The 16,645-nt window shown below is 45.1% G+C and overlaps 1 protein-coding gene across 1 annotated transcript; it reads right to left on the bottom strand.

Annotated features, from left to right (window-relative positions):
* Nucleotides 1-473: 473 nt before the first annotated feature.
* CRHBP (corticotropin releasing hormone binding protein) lies at nucleotides 474-9,442 on the bottom strand. The gene is made up of 7 exons (XM_065661777.1): nucleotides 9,260-9,442; nucleotides 8,751-8,844; nucleotides 7,981-8,138; nucleotides 5,775-5,985; nucleotides 4,321-4,469; nucleotides 2,874-2,991; nucleotides 474-1,365 (listed from the first exon to the last, which is right to left on the bottom strand). Exons 1-7 carry the CDS (start codon nucleotides 9,338-9,340, stop codon nucleotides 1,208-1,210), a joined length of 969 nt encoding a protein of 322 aa, XP_065517849.1. The 5' UTR covers nucleotides 9,341-9,442; the 3' UTR covers nucleotides 474-1,207.
* Nucleotides 9,443-16,645: the final 7,203 nt, after the last annotated feature.

The following is a 16,645-nucleotide window of genomic DNA, read 5'->3' as shown; positions in this document are numbered from 1 at the left end:
GGCATCTTGCAGTTTTCAGTCAGGAGGGATAACTTCAATGCTGCTGACCACTCAAGACACTTGATTTTTCATGACTGACTGAGATTAAGAACCACAAACCAGTGCTGAAGATATCCAGCATGCAGATGGATTAATCAGTGTTGACTGTTAATTGAACATCAGAGGAGGAACAATTTGGTCTCACTATTCCCAGGTAGTACTCCCAGAAAACACAGGAGCCAGTCCATGCATCTCCCTCCAAGCTAGGACACAGCCCTGGTCCTTTGCTGCACTGTGCTTCCTAGAGCTCTCCAGGCTTACACTCCTCTTCTGGGTCACTAAAGGTCTGTAAAATAAGAATCTGTACATTTATATCTGTGCTTCCACAGGTCAGCAGGACACCTGACCAAAATTATTCCCCAGGGAAGGTGTCAGTAAATGTACAGCTGGAATGTACTCCACTTGAAGGTGTACACAAGATCGGCATAATAAACTTCTGCCCATAGTGTTACTTTAATAGTCCACAGTTTTACAGTAACATATGCTCAAAATCATCATTTCCAGAAAATTGCACAAGACTTGGGAAGTTTAACCAGAATGCTGGAAGAGCTCTTCAGAAAAATACAACATGATAACGTTTTGCCAACTCTTTACATGAGTTTAATTACAATTGAATTTATGTAAGGAAGTTTCCATGCTATAAATTTTTATTAAAAACATGTCATTAGAAATAAATAGTACATTTGTAGTCATAAACAAACCAGTAGTTTTTACACACACTAATGCTGGGTTTCCTCTTACAAAACTGGAAGTGTATTCCACCATCTAATTCTTTTGTTTATACCTGATAGAAAAGGATAAAGTTGCTGCATGAAGTTCATACTTATTGTGGGTTTCATATGTCCTTAGACTAGATATGCAGAGGGTACTTTTCTGTTTTCCTAATAATATTTATTTGGGAAACATAGCCTTCTGTTCCTGCTATTGATTTTGGGCATGGTAAATGAGCTTAAATACTGCAGAAAAAATACCATGATAGTAACAAAGATTAATATATCAGTTGCTTTTTCTTGCTTGCTCATGGGAATGACTGATCTGTATGAAAAAAAGAAATATGATTGTACTGTAGAAAGGCTTGATACTACCAGCTGGTTAAAGGAAAAATACATATTTTTTAATTCACCAGAACCTTATTTTCATTAGCTATGTGAAAATGTGGCCTGGTTTTTCAGATACTAGGAAAGCAGAATTCCTCAATGCTGTTCTCCTTTCTGTTTTCTGTTTCCTGCAGGTTGATTTGTTGGTACTCAAACGTCACACGGTTGATATGTTTGCCACTGGAGACCATTCTCAGCACGGTATTGTCGCAGCCAATTTTCATTTGTGCTAATTAGGGAAAAGAGATATTGAGGAGATATAAAGATACACTCATATGAAGGAGAGGGATAAAAGATAAAAGATAAAAGATAATGCTATAGCATTGAGAACTACAAAGTACTGATACATACAATTTTGAAAGCAGAGCAAATTTGTGTGTGAGACCAGCCAGTGGTGGTGTTGCTGACTAAATACCTGCTTTTGTATTTGTTAGTTTTACTGTATTTAATCAAGTATTTAATCAAGTGTTGTAAACTTTACTCATGCAAATACCACTCACTTCCTATCCACCTACAGTTTTAGATATGCATAGGTGGACATGATGCAGGTGTCTCAGGAAGATAAGGTGTGCTACTGTTAGATACAAGGAGCAACGGGTAAGGGAAATGTTGCCATATCCTAAACATACCAAAAAAATGAACAATATTGGAATGCTTCCTGTTAGAGGAATAGGTGGTTTTGTGTTTAAGGAGGTTCTTCACAGTAGCAAAGGCATGTGAGAGTCCCTCCAAGACAAACTCAAATGTCAGTGGCCAGCATATGGACTCACTCTGCAGGAAATTGAGTCTGTCAATAGCTACTGCTTTAGATAAGCCATTTGAGATGGGGTTTGGCAAAGCCTCTTTCATTTGGGGAACTCGGAGCATCTTCCTCACTGGAGGAGAAATCTGGTGGGTCACTGGGAGAGCAGGGGCTGTTGAGATGAGATTTTCCTTCCTCCTCACCATCAGGAAAGCACATTTATATCTCATCACACACCTCGGTATTCACTCAGCACCAGTTAAAGCTTTGAACAGTGCCTGGAAAATGAAGTTGTGATGTGATGAAAGGCAAAGGGATACCGCATGTGTGAAGTGCCAGGCACATGCCTGTTCTCCAGCCCTGTGGATATGCTGCTTCTCAATGTTCCTGTTCGTACTTCGGAGGTACAACACATGCGCCACCAGGGCTTGTCTGTCGTATCACTGCAACACTTGGTACTCTGCTGAACTGAATTTTAGGGAAACTGGGAATTCTCATTTTTAGGGGGAAAAATAGGTCACTGACGTGGCATGACAGTGAAACAGGAACAGAGATCCTCCAGGGTTCAAAGCAGAGAGTGGGAGCTCTGAGGCTTCAGGGGTATGTGTTACTCCTGCAGCAGGGAATGAGGCTTTGGAAACACCGAGTAACTGAGAAAAAAATCCTTAGCTGGAAATGGAACCATTCTGCCTCCATTTGTTATGAATTTCCAGGCTCATCTCTCTGTTGACACTCTAACAATCCTATGTATTACTGGCAAGCATTTTTAAAATGAGTATAACTTTGTTATAGTTAGTGCAGGGGCAAATGAAGGTGTTTGTGTGTGTGCTGTGTAATGCAGCCCAGGCACAGGCTCAAATAGCTTTACCTTTCATGTTCTGCTAGATGTAAAGTTTACCAGTCTGGCAGGAAATCCAGGTTTGGAGGGCCTCTGCATGACTCTTCCTGGCTAATTATTTTATCACATGGAGGTAAGTGGAACAAAGAGCTCTTACCAGACCCATGAAAAGAGTGACAGAGATCAGCAAGTGGAAACATCTTGGACGGGTCTAAGCCAGCTCCTCCTAGAAGCTCTACAAAATCTCCCACTCCCGCACAGCCTGCTGATGGTTTCTGAAAAGGCAGAGATTAACAGTTATTTATAATTTGTCTTCAAAATGTAGCAGTTCTCTAGACATGACTGCAGCCACCAGTAGGTTTTAGAAGTTCTCCATGTTCAAACCTGTACAAAATCAGGCTGGTTTTATCCTGAACAATACTACTCCAATTTGACATTAGTCAATTAACTTTCTAAGGGATTCTGAAGAAACACTTAAGTAGGCTGTGAAAATTCCCGACAAGTAGTCAAAGTGTTGATTCAATTTCTTTTCGTGCAGATAAGCAGTCTGGTTCTGGATTCTTAGACATCTAATCAAATTAATATAGGCGTGGGATGCATGTGTGCACTCAGCTGGCATGCAGGAACTTAAGTTCCGCTATGCCATACATATTCCTAAACAATAAGTGCTGCTTTTGGCAGAGCTTAATTAAAGTAGGAATTAACTAAAAGAGTAGTTTTGTATAATAACAATAGCTCTCTGTATATTAGACTCACAAGCATTCTTTTCCTGAAAATTAATGATGTGTGCCAAAAACATTTTGCGCAGACATCTTGTATACCTTTGGGCTGTCACCCATAAGGTGCTATTTAAGTGCTTGATTTCTTTATGTCTTCTGCTGTTGTCCCTTTTCTGCCCACTGCTGAGTAAGTTGACTCATTTGCTCATCTCTCAAAGCCTGGTTTGCTCAGATGCTGGCAGTCCCCCATGAATGACCTGGTCTGCCAGTCTCAGTGGCTCAGAAAACAAACTTTCTTGCTCCTGTCCTTCTGGGTATTTTGGAATTTGCACCTTCTTAGACCTCGCAGGCACAGGGGACCACCAACAGCTCTTGTCCTCTCCTGCTGATCATCACCAAGAACCAAATGCTGTGGCCAAACCTCAGCCCCATGCTAATGAAGCAGAGGATGCCCAGCATGCTGAGTAAGGAATCAGCTGTGAGCACCTTCGTATTTTGTCTATGCTAATACCTCACTAACTATCGCATGCCTTCTTTCTCTGTTCAGCATAGTTGCTGCTTTCATTAGTTTAAACACAGACAGAAAGAACTGCTTTCTTTCTAAAGAAATTCTTACCCTTTGTTATGGCAACAATCTTTACATGCATTAATGGCACTTTGCATAATTTGATTGCCTCTGCAACATTACAAAGACAATAGCAACAGAGACATAACCAGCTCTCATCTTTGGGGGTAAACCAGAGCCCCCAGCATGTGTACATGGGGCCCAGACTGTACATGCCTTAACATCCATGCCACAGGCTATTCCCGCTTCAATACTCTTCTCTCTCCCGTGATGAGGAAAACTGCACATGGTAGTAATTTCTTAGGAAATAAGCAACTCACCTTCAAAAAGAGGCCATTTAAATGCCCCAGCATGAGATCAGATATTTTTATCACCACTGGGTATATTATGGAGAAGCTGCAGTTCCTGTGCTGATGAGGAATGACCATGGTAAACCTTCCCGAGGGAGTCTGAGAGATGACATTGCAAGCTGCAGCACAGGAGAAGGTATAAGAATTACTTGTGCAGTGACTACTGCCTGTAGCAAAATTACGTACTTTCACTACTAACAAAGAATAGATGATTTAATTACTGGGAGTGACAACCAAATGCTGGAAAATATGCATGTGGCATTTCTGGCATTCTTGCGTAGCATTTGTTCCCTAAAAATTCCCTGTCTATTGCTTACTGTGTAGCATGAGGTCTGGCAGAATTCGAGGGTAAAGCAGTCAGTGGGAGACCTCACACCTCAAATCCATATGTCGGGGGCTCATATTGTTTTCCAGTTTGAAAGAGGCTAAACACAAGTGCAGGCCTTTTGTTTAGCTTTGAGTGGTTGTTGCCTGGTATTGCCAGCAAGCCCCTAAGTCCTATTCTGCTGCTCTTAAGTGGAGTTCCTTACCCTGCAAAAAGTCCCGTTGAAACTAGAGTGGATACACGCTGATTTTGTCTTAGAGTTCAAGCTTAATAGTTCAGGTGAGGGAGTAGCTTATCATCTGTGTGTGCAATGCAAGGGACCTCCACGCTTATCTGGAGGCCTGAAGCTGCTTCAGCAGGCTGGTGATGGACACAAGCCACCTCCAGCAACTGCACACAGTAATCACATCTATGGGCATGGAAGCCCCACCAGTGTGGGGACCCAGCTTGCAGGCTTGTGTCTGAACAACTTGGAATGAGAACGGGACAGACAGGCCATCATCTTCATCCTTTGTATGGTGAAGTGGATAAACCAGACTGGCCTGAACAACAATTGTTAAATGGCCTGTCCCCTCTCAGAAAAATGATGCAAGTGACCATTATTTGTGCCTTGTGAGCTCACAGGCTTAAGGAAAAAACTTGTGCATAGATTCTTGGAATCATGTATCACTCATAACAATCACACAACATTCAATATAGTGGTTTTGCTGTCAACTGTTTTCAAGTATTTTACCTCATTGTTCACCCAGATTTAAGAATTGCTGAGATTAAACTTTCTAAATTAATACTATTTGTTCTAGCCAAGTGTGCTGGAACATAACATGCTAGATTGGAAAAGATCTTCGTAAAAAAGAGCCTTCTGCCCTGAATTCTGAAGCCCTGTCCAAGCTATCTCTTACACTTCACTGTCTTTTTACCTTGAGACATGATGAGCCTGGGTCAAATCCTCAGGCTTGCAGGTGTGCATGGCTCCATTGCCACTACTGGAGCCGTGTGAGGGCAGATAATGCCAGCAAGAGAATTCAGTGCAAATCGACACATTAATTTTGCTTCCTGCCCCAAACTCAAGCCCGTTAGATGGTGTAAAATACAGACTTACGAAAGAGGTTGGTGTTTTTCTTTACTGTGATGGTAAATCCATTGCCCGGCTGGTGAATCCTGAAGAAGATCATTGCCACGTTCTGCGATGACCTGATGCTCTTCTGAATATTGCCACTTTCACAAAAGTCTGTGTATCTTTCAGAAGTAGGGAGAGGATGGTCCAAGGAACTGGGAAATTTCTCTCCTTTGAGTATCCAGCCATCAAATACCTACAGGTGTTCAGTAATTGAAAACAAGGCTTTTGCTTATCGCTCTGTTAGCAGAGAAAAATGAAATATTACAGGCAGTTTTTTATTTTGACACCAGATTGCCTGTTTGAAGCCACCAATTAAAAATGAAAATTCTTTGTATTTGTTAAGTTCCTACTATTTAACAGCTATTCAAGCGTCAATACACATCTAGGAAGTACGTACATATAAATTTTAGTTTTAATTTTCTTTGTCTCCTTCAGGTGACAATGCTGGTGGCTACATCTGAGAGAAGCAGCTTTTTTGCTACAGCATCATCACATTTGCATCTTTATTATTATCATTATTATTCCTTACTATTTCAATTTCTATGTTACTAAGAGAAGTTCTTTCCCAGCTTAATTTGGAAGCCATGTGAAACATAAGTCACTCCCTCAAACTCGGGGCAGTAAGTCCATTGATCTGGCCTGAAATTTTCTACCATTCATGTTCTGCAGCTTGTCATTAAAGACCTGGATGCCTTCCAGAGGTATTGGACTACAACACAGCTTTACTGAGGAATTATTGGCAGAGATATAGCTCTCTCCTGTTTCTCTCAGCTCATCCTGATCACTAAAAAGCAGGACAAATGCTGCCTACTTGGCTGGACCCTAAGCAGCAACCTCTACAAATCTCTCCTTCACAACAAAAACAGCAATGATTTGCCCTCTTTGTCTTCAGGAAAATGTGTCAGAACTAGAAATATGTATTAGATTTTAGCATAGCTGCACAGTTGCCTGTTTTGATTCCCTCCTAGCAGCTCTCATCCAGTAATTCCTTCTATGGTCCAGTCAGTACCTGGAAAATCCAATGACTAGATTCTACAATTGCTTCAGTGAGTAATCTTAATGTTTGTGTAGGAATTCCTCATGACAAAATGCAGGATCAGTCTCTGGATTTGCTAGAACTATAAATTTTCTGAAGTAATGAGACGTGGGTGCTCAAATTACACAAGGGAAAAACTGCCTGTATAAATACAATGGTTTAATGCAGAAACTGGGACCCCATGATCAAAGGAGGGAAACCTTTATAAAGCCTCAAAGATTTTTTTATCCTCCATAAGTGACTGTAAGTCTAGGTACAAAATCCTTGGACCCAAACCAAGCTGAAATCAGCCTCCCTGTAACAACACTGGAAGAGACAGGATTACCCGTGAGGAAAGCAAGCAGGGGGACAGCATCTCTCCAAGAGAGGGACACAAGGAAAGGGCTGAAGGGGGAGCCTTCCACCTCCCAGAGCTTAATTTGCCACTGGGTGGGATAGAGTCTGTGCTATGCACAGCCACCACAGTGTAAAAAGCAGAGTGCAAGGTGCGGGGAGCAGCCTTCTCTGCAATCCTGACCTGAGTTCAGATTTGGTCAGTGCTTTGCCTGCCAACAAAATGCACTGGTGAAGTTTCTTTGATACGGGAATATAAATGGCTCTGAGTCATAAACCTCCTTCTGTTCAGGACAAACACCCTGGAAACCTCTAGTGGGGCCATTTGAAAGAAAGCCTGCAGTGATCCACTCATTAATAAGCTGATGTTAAGTGACCTGCAAGCAGAGATCCTGGAGCAATAACAGCCATTCAGAAAGCTGCATCATTATCTGGAGGGCTTGTGTGCACTGAGAAAACTCTCTTCATGTGGCTGACGGGGTTGGCTCATACTGACCAAACTTCAGTCAGTCCCCCAGGTACCAGCACTCAGCAGAGGTGCTCTTGGAAAAGTTCGGGAGGGCCAGTGCTGAGGTTTGGAGAGGGATCCTCAGCCTGCATCTGATTATGCTTTACGGGGTGGTAATGTGGGAGACATACCCAAAGTGCCTTAGGCAGGAGAAACAGCTGTCCCGGAGACAGCTGCTTTGTGAGAGCCTGTTCTACACACAGAAACACACACACACTCATGCACACACGCGTTCGCCTGCTCCTTCCACACGTAGCGAATGTCTGACATGTCGGGAAGGCGACGCGCAGCAGAACTTGCCAGCCTCTTACCTTCAGGAAATCGCCCCCTTTGCAGTCGATGTTTACAAGGTCGTAGTCGATCATGATGAGCTCCTCGGGCTCCCCGATGAAGAAGGTTGCACAGTGCAGCTGCGGTTGGTCTGCGGTGAAGGTGAACTGCCCCTCTATACTCAGCATGTCAATGCACCCTGCAGAAACACAGACACGGGGCTGCTGCCTCATCCTGCTGGGGAGGGAGACTCAATGCCAGCACCCGTGGCACAGGGAAAGGGATGGTGGGGAGAGACCCACATACTGAGACCTGGCTAGTGGTGAGGAGAGGGAGACCCAGCTGAAGCAATTAGGAACCTGCTGAGCATCAGAGGATGCTCTCAAGTGTGAGCACAAGCATGCGAGGGGGAGTGCAGGGGGAGATGACAAGTCAATGCATTTCTGAGCAGAAAACTGTATGTGCACATGTGCACAAAGACCCCGTTCCTTCAGATTTCCCTCTAATCACAGCTTCTCCACCTGCCCTGGATATGTGATAATTCCCAGGGACACGGGTGGCCAATCCCCATCCTCCCATTACTGGGGACCCTCAGCTCTGAGCCCCAGCCTCTTCTCAGAGCCTCATTTCAATCGCTCTGCCGCAACCACAGTTTTCCCGACACTTTAACACTTCGTTATTCTTCTCTCCCACCTTGCAGAGAGTGCCTGCAGCTCTGTCACTCCCAGATAGCCCCATTTCCCTCCTTGTGCCTTGTGCCTTGAGTCCCCCCAGGACTCTCCAACCCCACCAGAGTACCAAAGAAACTCACGGAGCGACCGCCGGTAGACCTGCCCTGCAGAGAGCTCTCTCTTCAGATCTTCACTGAGGAGTAGGAAGGGTTCATCTTCACCAGCATCCCTCACCTGGTGAAGGAAAGAAGGCAGGAAGAGTCTGGGACAAAGTGAAATGCAGCCCCCTCCCTGCACCTCTCAAGAACAGGCACTAGCAGTTTAAATCCCTCCTCCAGAAGCAGTGCAGCTGTGGAAGAGCTCCGTCAGAAATCTGCCAAGCTGAAGTAGAGGGGAGCAAACCTAGCACCTAGGAGGTGAGCCCAGAAAATCTCAAATCCTCAGTAAAAATACAAGTTTGGGAAAAGGGATAAAGAAACTGGGGGGACAAGGGGATGGTATGGGACTGTTGCATTAAATGTTACCCAGGTGTATGTTTAAGGAGGAGTGGGAATAGGAGGCAAGAGAAGAAAAAGCACAGTGCTTGAAACCTGGGAGTACAAGTTAGAAGACAGCAGTTAAAAGCGCAGCAAAGTGCCCCATTGCTCACCTCTAGGTATCTGGTCTCCCCCTTGGAGGCTGCCAGGAAGATGAGAATGAAGTGGCACTGAAACTGGAATGCAGACGGCATGCTGGCACCTCCTCTGGCAGCCTTCCCTCTCTCCCCACAGCCAAGCTTCCCCTGGTCTGCGCCAGCAGGCAGGAGCCGCTGGGGTATCTTGGAGAGACTCTTTTTATAGAGCTGTTGAGAGGGGAGGCACTTGGTCCCTGTACTGATAGGGTAACCTATGGTAACTGAATTCCTCCCGCAGTGACACAGTACGTGGGCATGACGAGGGTCCAAATCACAGCCACAAATTTTCAAGCCGGTTGAACTCCCCACACTGACAGATGTCTTTTATCTCTCTGGTGGAGATGAAAAGCTCTGGGGAGGAGAGCCTGTCCCATGCAGTCAGAGCACTCACACCGTGTTTTTAGTTCCAGTTACTCCAAGAGAGGAACGAGGAGCAGCCCTCCCTCTTCTTGTGCTGCTTTCCCGTGCCGGAGCACTTCGGACCTGCAGGGCTCCCTTCCTCCCTCCTGCTGCTTTGTGACACACATCTCTCCACAGCACCTGTGCCATAGGTTTCCCACTGGCCAGGCCTGAGTAGCACTCTACATCCCAGGCAGGCTTGCAGCCTGGGGTCAGCATCGTCCCAGGGCCAGGGGACCTGCTGGCTTCCAGGTCCTGTGCCAGCAACTTTGGCACAAGGACAGGCAAAGCCAGACAGCTCTCCCCACCAGATAATGGCTTTCATATAGAAATTAGGAAACCTTGGGGCTCCCAAGGGCATATTCCCCACAGAACAGCTAATTCTGCTCCAGCCCGGATCCTGAAGGGAAACGTGAGAAAAACCTTTTAAAGATGACTCTGGGAATGGACATTCACAACTCTGCTGAGTACTAAATACCATTAATTCAGCAGATCTATTAGCTGTAGGGTACATTCTTGTTTTTTCCTGACTTGGGATGAACCATCAATACTCTGCAGACAATAACTACCCTTTCCCCATCTCAGGATTCTTGCTAATATCACCTTCTGCTCTATGCTTCCCTGTCAAATTATCATTTTGGTTCATCAAAACTTAGAAATATGTTTGTAATATGATCCAGAATTCAAAGCTTTAAGTTTGCTGCTTTTGATTTCATTTTTAGGGCTTGTAGATAGAACATTTGCTTGCTGTTTCACCAAACTTGTTGGTCAAATAAAGAGCAAATACGTAAATCTTGCTCTGTCTGTACACCTGTGGCTCTGCCCGTATTATGCTGTGATTCTTATTCTTATAGTTTAATGTAAACTATAACATTGTCCGATATCTGCATGGCATTTCAGTGCATTTGCCGTATCTGTGCGGGTTTCAGGAGCACAAAAACACTTAGGAAATGGAGAACATATTATTTTTGAACTTTGACATCAAGTTGCATTCAAAGGCTGTTAAAACTGATGTTGAGAACTGTGGTTAATTACTGCATGAACCAAGACTTTAGGTATGTGACTTGAACTGTGTTTTTAGGAAAGTTTTATCCGAGGATTATCCAAGGGAATTTGGAATCTGAAAAATCCATTGAAGTCCTATGGGAATTACAAGTTTTGTTGGAAAACTGGCGGGTTTAGTTCCAACTTGCATTAGAGGATGGCTGAGAGGCTAATCAGAATGGGGGGAGGCACTCTGGTGATCACCAGGATCCTGTGGAACCAGGAGGGGCTGTGGAGCAGCCTAGCCTCATTCATGCTTCTTATCACATGTTCACTTTCTGACGAGGTGAAGGATGTTAGAATTACAGCAAGACCCCTTCACTGCCGTCTTCGAGGCACTTTGAAGAACACAGTCCCAGTTCTGGCTGGGGAGTCCCGCTTCCCCTTCTGGCACCCAGCTTCAACTTCAGATCCTGAGTCCTTGCCTGTCTCCAGTAAAGGAGAGAGAGTACTTGGTAGCATGAGAATTCGACCAGTTACAGAAGATCTGGTTAAATTCAACTCCAAAAATGAGTGAAGAACAAATAACACTGTTGCTAAATCAACACAGCTGTCTCATAAACCATCTATGGGGTGATCTACTCAGAATAAAACATACCAACAGCAATTTCAACATACTTTAAACTCTTGCCCATGAATAGCTGAGGTCTGGGCTAGCATAGCATTTGCTGGTGGAGGTCCCAGACAAGCAAGTGGTCCCAGGGGCTGGAGGACATCCCAAAAGATGAGGTGTGGGGACTGCCCTTCTCCAGCCAACAAGGTGGAGAGAGGGAGGATAGGAGCCACCTCCATGTCTGTTGCAATTTCTTACTCACATGGCACCTATGCAGGCTTTACGTTTTCTGTGCAGGAGTTTGCTCTGAGTGTTACAAATATTCTGTATAACATTAGTGCAAAAGTTAAACTCACCCCTTGCTGTGGATGTGGAGCTTGGGTGTAACAGGGGCACTAAGGAAACCTGTCATCTACTCTGCATCATATTCCACTTCGCATTTTGGTTCTGCACTCAGCAGGAGCCAATGAAGCCAATGATATCCTGCCCAGCCTCATCACAAAGCCTCCTAGTGCCCGGGATAACTGCTTGTGTCCTCAAACACAGGGCTGCCCACAGCCCCCAGATTCTTATATGCTTCCATTTGCACAGCTCCAATGTCTGTGGAAGGCAAGTGTTTGGGATGGGAATTAGAACCACACGCAGAGAGGTGCAGCTGCTGCTGCCAGGTGTACCTCACAGTGCCTCCACAACTGACTCAGGTGGAGCCTGGGAAGATAGACCCACAAAGTGGACCAGTCCCAGGGGAAGGAGGGAGCTCATCTCCCAGCACATCATCCTGGCTGACAGAGAATGGAGGGAGGGTGGGGGACACCTCCTCAATCAACGCTGCTGCCTCCTCACAGGGTATTACAAGTCCCCTTCCCCTCTGTACCTCCCAGTACAGATGCCCTCGTTTAAGGCCACTGGCAGAGACTGATCTCTTCAGGAGATGAGATTGACTAACAAAGCAAATTAAAATCAGCAGTTCAGTCAGGGTTCAAAACATCCCTGCAGCGTTTCAGAAGGGAAAAGCACCTTCAATGTGATACAAACCCTTGGGCGAATGAGGAGGGTGTCATCTCTCTTTCATGGGGTTGAGTCATGTTAACACATTGTAGGACTGTTTTTTTCGTTAATATCACATTATGTAACACAGTAAAATCCATTCCCAGTCTGACCTTTTTGTGGCTTTCATGATACAACACCTTGACTCTGCTAGTAATCGTAACTTAGCCTGGGAACAGCCCCTTTCCCTGGTAGAAAAGGTGGGACAAAATCATAGAATCATGGAATAGCTTGGATTGGAAGAGACCTTCAAAGGTCATCTAGTGCAGCCCCCTGCAATGAACAGGGACAAAAAGAAGGTCTTTTGAATGCTGTCATGCTGATGAGAAGCTGGGCTGTGTGCAAGATACCACCCACCACGCTCTGCTATGGATCAGAGAGGGTATTGCTAGGACACCCCAACCTTTGTGGAGCCTTGGGTTGTTAAATGAGTGCTGATGGACGAGCTTTTTACACGATTCAGCTGTGTGCTTGGGAGGACCCACCTGCCCCTTGGTGGGAATCCTCATGCTCAGAGCTTGTATATGTCTTGTCAGCTATTGTAGCAGAGGAGAGATTCTAGCTGCAGTGAGAGGTGGAGAAAACACAGCTGAATAAAGACAGTAGAGAAACAAACCCCATTTATCCTCCTCCATGGTGAGTAAGCGATACCCTGTGCTATAACACAAGTGGTAAATGCAGTTTATTCCCTCAAAGGCAAGGTAGTGGGTACAGGAAGATTGAGGATGTTCTTGGGTATCTTAATAGGCAGTGTTTGAGCTACAGACACTCCCATAGGGATCCCTCCCTCATGCATAAAAGACCCAGAAGTTATGAACCCTTTCTGCTCTTCAAAGCGTCCCTTGAGTCCCCAGCTCATTAATGCAGCACCCTGACGTGCTTTAATTCCTGCAAAAGGCCATTTTATTTCAGCACTCACTTCACCACAAACACACTCCAGGCTGTGGCTGCCATTCCTTTCACCCAGGGTGGAAATTTCACCTGCAGCACATCTCAGCCTGTATCCCAGGTAAAAGAGATAAACCTGGAGACTCCAGAGAGCCTGTGCAACAAACTGCAGCTCCTGGATTTCCTCTCAGCTATGTGTTGAAAACCATGAACTCCTGGTTCAGGCCATGTTTCTTATCCTTCAGAGCACCTACCTCCTCAGCTGCAGCCTGACTGCTGGCAGAAGCAGCTAGAGCAAACCTAAACCTCCCTCTAGTACCAGGACCAGTTTTCCTATGTAGACACAACGTCATGCAGGCTCTAACTGCACAGGGAGCAACCAGCCGCTGCACGTCCCATGAGGGCTGCACTGCTTGTCTGTGTCTTGTGGTTTCTGGAATTGACAGGAGCAGCAGCGAGTCCACAGTGCTACACCACCAGCTGCTCAAGTGAAGAGGACTTCTCCTGCCTCGGGCACTCCATCCTTTGCTGTTGATGCTGACTTCTCACTGCTGCTCTGCGTTAGCTGAAGAGATGTGGTGTGGGGTGATGCGCAGTGTGAGATGTCTAGCTGGACTTCAAACTTCCTAACATGCCAGCTGCTAAACACTGTGCTGAGCTATGTTTATTTACCATATGCTCATGCCCACTGTAACTCGGAATTAATTCAGGGACTAGCTTTTTCTTTCCCCCAGGGCGTATGGGAGACATAGTACTAGCCAGTCCTTGCTTTTTACCATGTGGCTGCAGGCTTCACACTGATGTCCATGTCCTTGCAGGGTAGCAGGTTGCTGCACGTCACTTCTATTTTGTTATACAAGCATGCCATTCAACTGTTTGCAAACCCTTCAGTATGTTACTCCTGAACAGTGGGATCAGTCAGCCCAGATGAAGGCAAGAAAGAAATGTAGTGTTTCTCAAGTGTCACAATGCTACAGTGAAAGCTAAACTTTTGGTCATTGCTGAATTGCATGCTAGCTGAAATAATGCCACAGAAAAGGAAGCAAAGGGGAGGCTGTACGGCCAATCACAGCCCTGGAGGTCATTAGGAAACCCTGTCCTTGATACAGACTCACACAAGACTTCACTTCAAAAACTCTCTCAAATCAAGAAGCTGGAGCCAAATGTATATGGGGCTTCTGCTCCTGGTCCTCTTCCCTTACACTGTAAGTCACCAGAGATCACATTTTCTGCTTCATTCTTTTACTCTTGTGCTGGTTTCAGTGTCAGACAGGCTCCTCTGCAGGTCATGACCCAGCCTGAGCCCAAGATTACTCCTCCTCTGGTCACTGGGCATCTCTGCCACTGACTTCTGTTGTTACCCATCTGCCTCAGCTCTGTGTTGGGTATGACAATCTTCTTCCAAGCCTTGCCATACATCTCTCTGTAATGACACTTCTATTACTTCTTTCTGTGTGCCTAAATTGGCTTTAAATAGAGCTGAACTTTCTGTAAGGTGAAGTAAGCGTAGCTTGTTAACTCTGGGCAGTTTGACACAAGAGATTTGAGATTTGTCATGTTGAGTGGTTTAGAGAAATGACAAATGCATGTGATTTATGAACTGAAAGCCTATCAGCATCATGCAGGCTTGATGATAAGTGTTGCATTAACACTATTTATGGCATCGAATAAGAGCAAGGACTGCGAAGCTCGCAGTTTAGCGGGTTACAAATAATCAAGCAAATGTTATATTCAGACACCAAGATTACCTTGAGGGCGGTTATCACTACCAGCTCTGCCTGTGACTCAACCCAGTGTCTACACAAAAGAGTCAGGGCCAAGAAGTGAGAACAAGGAAAAGTTTTCTCGCAGGAAGGAGAGAAGATGTGGGAGGGCTGGCAAAGGTGCACGCCATCACTCTGGCATTGAGAGTGGTGCTGGACATTCGCCGAGCTGTTTGATTTTAGCCTGGGTCTGCCTTTGCTGTGGATCTCCCCCGCAGTACCTCCTCTCTCAAGGGCTTGTGTAGGAAGACCTCAACCCCAGACCCACACACAGGCATCAGTGAGGCTCCCAGGCAAGCGACCTTGCTACATGCCTCCTTCAGTCAGTGCCTGTGGACCAAAGTCTGTCATGTTTGCCTTTGCCAGCTGCAGCGGCTGCTCTGATCAGTCCCAGTGCCTTGCAGAAAAGCAATCTCCTTTCCAAAACATGGCACAGTTATTGTGGTTGGACTTTGCTTGGAGGTGTACCTCTCACGGCCCATGTCAGGTCCTGTGCTGAATGTGCAGAGGACACAGTGCTGCAGCCTCTTCCACTGCTGCAACCTTCTCCCAGTGTACCTGCCTCAAGCATCAAATCCTGTTCCTCTGCTGCCAAATTTCCTGTCCGGATCTGGGTTACTAGAACATTTGTCACTTTGTTTTCAACAGTGAGGTCACTTTATTATGCAGAATGTGATTTCCAGATGCATTCAGAAATCTTTGTATTGACACATCACATAACAAATTTTGGGTCACTGAGAACAGCAAACTTTATCTTTGACAAAGCACCAGATGCATTGAGAAATCTTCGTATTGACACATCACATAACAAATTTTGGGTCACTGAGAAGAGCAAACTTTATCTTTGACAAAGCACCACTTTGACAAGGGATACTTTAAGATGTTCTTTCCTATTCAAGGACAAGTATTTCTCAGCTGAAGTGACTATCTCCATGATTGAGTTTTTCTTATCCAGGAAAAACTGTGATTCAACACAATTGTCTCTGCTAGTGTTAGGCATCACAGTAATGGACTCATTTCAGAAACACTGTGGAGTGTTAACACAATTCAGCTAGTCAATATGAGTCAGATACGAGATGTCAGCATACCCAGCATAATGATACATTTACCCTTTTAACTGCTCCTACCACTAGTCCTTTACTTTTCACATGCATGTGATTCCTTACTACTTACCTGTAGTACCATATAGGCTGTGCTATTTTGACCAGTTAGGCTCCAAACACTTACAGGTGAAAATACTGGAATATTTTGTGTATTGAAGTGCGTATTTTGTGTATTTTTGTGATTGTGTGCTTGTGTATTTGAATATTGAAGGACTTTGAGATCACCTGGTCAGCATTTTTCAACCTCCTGAAGTCTAAAGGCAACTTCACCTTTGACAACAATGTCCTAGACAATCTTTACTTTGGGTCCACCAACAGGCTTTTTCATTTCAAATAGAAACTGTGCTTAGCTTTCAAAGGCTGATGATTCTCCTTCATGAAATGTTACTCCCGGGGCATTAAAAATGACAAAAAAACTCTCCCCCAAGTGAAAATTGCAGAATTCAGTCATTCGTGCAAGGGCAAAAAGAGATTTGGTTTCACCTAGCCAAGGTATTAATGGTTTAATGGGATGGAGCTCTCCAACCCTGCCTTCTCATCCAGCCACTCTTTGCTCAGCCGCAGG

The sequence above is a fragment of the Lathamus discolor genome, chromosome Z (genome assembly GCF_037157495.1).
Source record: "Lathamus discolor isolate bLatDis1 chromosome Z, bLatDis1.hap1, whole genome shotgun sequence".
NCBI lineage: Eukaryota > Metazoa > Chordata > Aves > Psittaciformes > Psittacidae > Lathamus > Lathamus discolor.
The sequence above is the reverse complement of the archived record's forward strand: the minus strand, read 5'-3'. Positions and strand labels throughout refer to the sequence as shown.

Excerpts from the sequence above, each read along its gene's own strand:
- CRHBP (XM_065661777.1), bottom strand. The coding sequence starts at position 9,340 with ATGCCGTCTGCATTCCAGTTTCAGTGCCACTTCATTCTCATCTTCCTG. Across the intron at positions 8,845-9,259 it reads GGGAGACCAGATACCTAGAG|GTGAGGGATGCTGGTGAAGA; the intron begins GTGAGCAATGGG and ends TTCCTTCACCAG. Across the intron at positions 5,986-7,980 it reads AAGGGGGCGATTTCCTGAAG|GTATTTGATGGCTGGATACT; the intron begins GTAAGAGGCTGG and ends GAACACCTGTAG.